At 39.7% G+C, this 3,841-nt stretch overlaps 2 protein-coding genes across 3 annotated transcripts in view; both read left to right on the top strand.

Moving 5' to 3' along the window:
• Window positions 1–3,137, top strand: part of LOC103361173 (uncharacterized) — a 12,680-nt gene extending 9,543 nt beyond the window's left edge. Inside the window, exons 1-5 of one of the 2 annotated variants that reach the window (XM_008287185.1) lie at window positions 338–487; window positions 581–1,282; window positions 1,372–1,500; window positions 1,593–1,627; window positions 2,599–3,137. In XM_008287185.1, the coding sequence (XP_008285407.1) occupies window positions 370–487; window positions 581–1,282; window positions 1,372–1,500; window positions 1,593–1,627; window positions 2,599–2,718 (1,104 nt within the window). In that variant the 5' untranslated portion in view covers window positions 338–369 and the 3' untranslated portion in view covers window positions 2,719–3,137. Of the gene's footprint in view, window positions 1–337; window positions 488–580; window positions 1,283–1,371; window positions 1,501–1,592; window positions 1,628–2,598 lie in introns of those variants that run through there. The other variant, XM_008287186.1, reaches the window with a different exon arrangement.
• The window catches only part of LOC103361174 (uncharacterized), a 34,565-nt gene that overhangs the window by 13,694 nt on the left and 17,030 nt on the right, over window positions 1–3,841 (top strand). The window lies entirely within an intron of this gene.

Below are 3,841 nucleotides of genomic sequence, written 5' to 3'. Positions count from 1 at the left end.
ACAAAGATTATTGGCAACTATGGATGTCAGTTTGCTGTTATTAGCATTAGTATAACCTGGAAACCACAAAATAACAAATAAATCAACATCTGTTTAAGACATTATAGATGGTAGCCAGTTCTACAGAAATCTAACAAAACCTATGAGTAGAAAGTACTATCAGTTAGATAGGTAATACAGTAGTTATATATTTTTCAGCGATTCGTAACATTAAGCAGAGCTGAGGAGCATTTCTGTGCTTCATACACCTCTCACCATGTAGATTTCCTGAGAAACTTGGCATGACACTATGGGTGCCTTTGAACATGTGATCGGATTTCCTGAACAGGACATACTGTGTCACTTCTGCTCAGCCAATCAAACACAGTCATGTCTATGATAAGTGAAGAAAGGATCACAGTTCTTTTCATTCAGCACGACAATCTGAACACGATGGCATCTGCACACTTTGTCTTCTACCTGACCTGTCTGCTCTTGTGGGAAATGGGTGAGTTTGTGTGACTGCAGTCTGTATCTTTGAAAGTGTATGGCCATGCTTTTATGTGTCCACAATGTGTGTCTGCTTTGTGTCTTGTTTCAGCTCAGATGAGTCACCTGAAATCATCATCAGTGCTTCGTCAAGACAGAACTTTTCTATCAGCTAACACTGGGGACAGTGTGACTTTGCAATGTTTCTATCAAAGCAATTTTCCTGGAAGGCTTTACTGGTATAAACAAACCTTGGGACAGAGACTGAGGCTCATCTCCATGTTCTACAAGTATGAAACAGAAGCCATATTTTCTGATGAATTCAAGAGCAACCCGCGCTTCACACTGGGCACTGAAACAGGAAAAAACCACCTGAAGATAACAGATCTGCACACTTCAGACTCAGCTACTTATTACTGTGCAAGCAGCTACTCATTCATGTTTGAGTTTGCAGAGGGCACCATCGTCAACGTAAAAGGCTCAGGTTTGAACATCCGACCTTCAGTCCAGCAATCGCCATCTGAGATCATCCAACCAGGAGACTCTGTGAATCTGAGCTGTACAGTACAAACTGGGATCTGTGATGGAGAACACAGTGTTTACTGGTTCAAAACTGGAGAAGAACCCCTTCCAAGGATCATTTACACTCAAGGAGGCACAAATGATCAATGTGGGAAGAAACCCAACACACAAACACAAACCTGTGTCCACAACCTGCCGATAAAGAACCTGTCTCATGCTGGAACCTACTACTGTGCTGTTGCATCATGTGGACACATCGTGTTTGGAAACGGGACCAAGCTGAGCGATGAGGGTGAGTAACATTAGATTGTTGCATGTAAAGAAAAACCTACTCCTCCATCAAATTTACTGAAAACTCTATTTCTAATGTTTGCTTCACAGATGAGGAGAACATTAATGCTTCTGTTGCTTATTTCTGGAGAGGGGCCTTTACATTCACCTCCTTTTTGAGTGTTGTATTGGCTTTCTCAGTGTGTCTGATGAACAAGAAGAACTGCTGCACATCTCCAGGTAACTGGTGCTTTTTAAAACATTTTTTCAATCTGACAGTTTACATTCACTAAATTTGACTTCTGAATAATTTTTCTATGTTTCACAACCAGAGTCTCCAGGAAACTTATCAAGTTCAGATGTAAAGGTGAGTAAAAACTGCTCAGTAAAAAATGTATTTGTGGACATAGTTTGGTTACGTTTACAGTTGTGACTTGACATTCTGACCCTTAACAATCCAAAAACCTTGCTATCTGACAGGTTTTTAGGAAAAATGAACGGAACCCATGAAAAATATCTTTAACATACCGACAGCCTTGGATTCCACCTCTGACATGACAATAATGTCACAAATAAGGATAACGGTGTATTATCTACCGTAACAATCCAACAGATAGGCTACATTCAGACTGCAGGACTTAATGCTCAATTGGGATTTTTTTGTGAAATCCGATTTTCTGCGAGTTCCTTCAAGTTTCCAATTAAATGCCACTTGTATGTGATCTGCTGTGTGAACTTTATACGACCCAAAAGTGTCCCGCATGTGTAGAAGAGGACACAATGGCTTCACACGCAGCGAGCGTGCTCAGTGTTTGTGGAAGTAAACACGGATGGTGGAAACAGAAATGCGACCTGGCCGTTCAGACAGAAGTCGCATGGCAAAAGATCAGCTACCGAACAGATTTAGGACCACATATCCAAGTGGCCTAGGTTGCATTTGAAAAAATCAGATCTGTGTTGTTCAGATTGTAATGAAAGGATCAGATACAAGTCGCATAGGGGGAAAAAAAAATCAGATTTGGGTCACTTTAGCCTGTTGTCTGAACGTATCTACCTTTGATGTCAACCGGCGGGCCCATGCACAAGCACACCGGTCAATTAGGCGTGAAATCCAGTGATGTGTAGTGTACTAACAATACATTAGCTATTATAATAACTAGAAACAATAAATATTAACAACAAGTTACCCTTCAAACATCAAGCCCTCCTTGTATCTCCACCTGTGACTTGACGAATCCTTGCTATCCGACATGAAAGAAGGTTTTACATTTAGTGTCAGATTATCGAGTCACAACTGTATATCGATATGAACAATGCAAATAAATACTTTATTAACAGGGTCACCGACATGGAGAAAACATCTATTACGCTGCTGTAAGTGTCAACCTGACCAACAGATCAAAAAGCCAGAGGGATCCCACCTGGAGCGACTGCATGTACTACAGCATAAAGCAGTAGAACTGTATCACTGTTTCATTTGCTTTCAAGTAAGACAGGATTTTGTGTGTGTGTGTATTCAGTGCAGAAATAATTTGAAATAAATCTGTTTTTATAGCTTCTTTGTGGCCTGCAGCTCAAATATATATCTTTCCTTTTATAATATGATTTAGGACATGAAAATGCAGATTAAAATATCCATAATGCATGCTTAGAATGTGTTTTGTCTGTAGGGTCTCAAGCAGGTCATGTCTGCTATGATGTTGTTTTTATTCATTAAGTGACCTGATGCAGAAGAAGTAATCACTCGTCCTTACTGAGGGTGAAGATTGTCTCTGACTTCATGTGTTTTAACCTCATTGTCGCTCAACAGAATCCTGTATGTGTTTTTGCATTTCAGCTTGAAGTTGCTGATGATCAATAAACATAATTCAAAGTATAAAGCTGGAGACTATGTGATTATTCAATCCAGTGTGATCGTCCTCATACATGAGAGGTTGATGCTATCGTGTCTATCGGAGAATGTGGTTGACCTCACCCACTGAGTGATGAGACAATAACACAGTGAGGTTGTTCTGCTGACCTAAAGACACCAGGACCTGCTAGTTTAGAAAACTACTGCTTGGGTGAAAATTACGTTTGCTTACTTTACTAATGCTTATGTATCTTGTAGCACTTAACAATGTTTAAATTTACCAAAAATTTAATCAAATTTGCACTTAACTCAATTAAAAATGTATTCTCACCTAATAAGGTAAAAACAATATCATGTTTTTAGGGTTGTTTTTTTTTTCATGTCCTGACTGATACAGTAAGTACATTTGTACCAGTAATACCTTTGAGGTGAGGTGTTTTAGGAGCTTTTTATATACAAATTTTATATACACCGGTTTGGAATTAAAAAATTGCACACTTTGAGCACAATGCAGCCAGAAACTCAGGGACACACCCCAGCATCCTCGTCTTATTGAGTAGATAATGGACTAAATCAGTCACAAGTTCCTTTCCTGAAGCATTGGTCAGATGGGATATGTATGTGAGGATCCTAGACTTTGTTTCACTGGGTTTTCGGGTTTTTGTCTGTCTTTTGGGTTTTGGTGGGTGTGTCTTTTGTTTCACTGCAGGTTGGGCGGAGCCGATCAGG

The sequence above is a fragment of the Stegastes partitus genome, unplaced genomic scaffold (genome assembly GCF_000690725.1).
Source record: "Stegastes partitus isolate 25-593 unplaced genomic scaffold, Stegastes_partitus-1.0.2 Scaffold489, whole genome shotgun sequence".
Classification (NCBI taxonomy): Eukaryota; Metazoa; Chordata; class Actinopteri; family Pomacentridae; genus Stegastes; species Stegastes partitus.
This window is presented reverse-complemented; position numbering and strand designations above follow the sequence as displayed.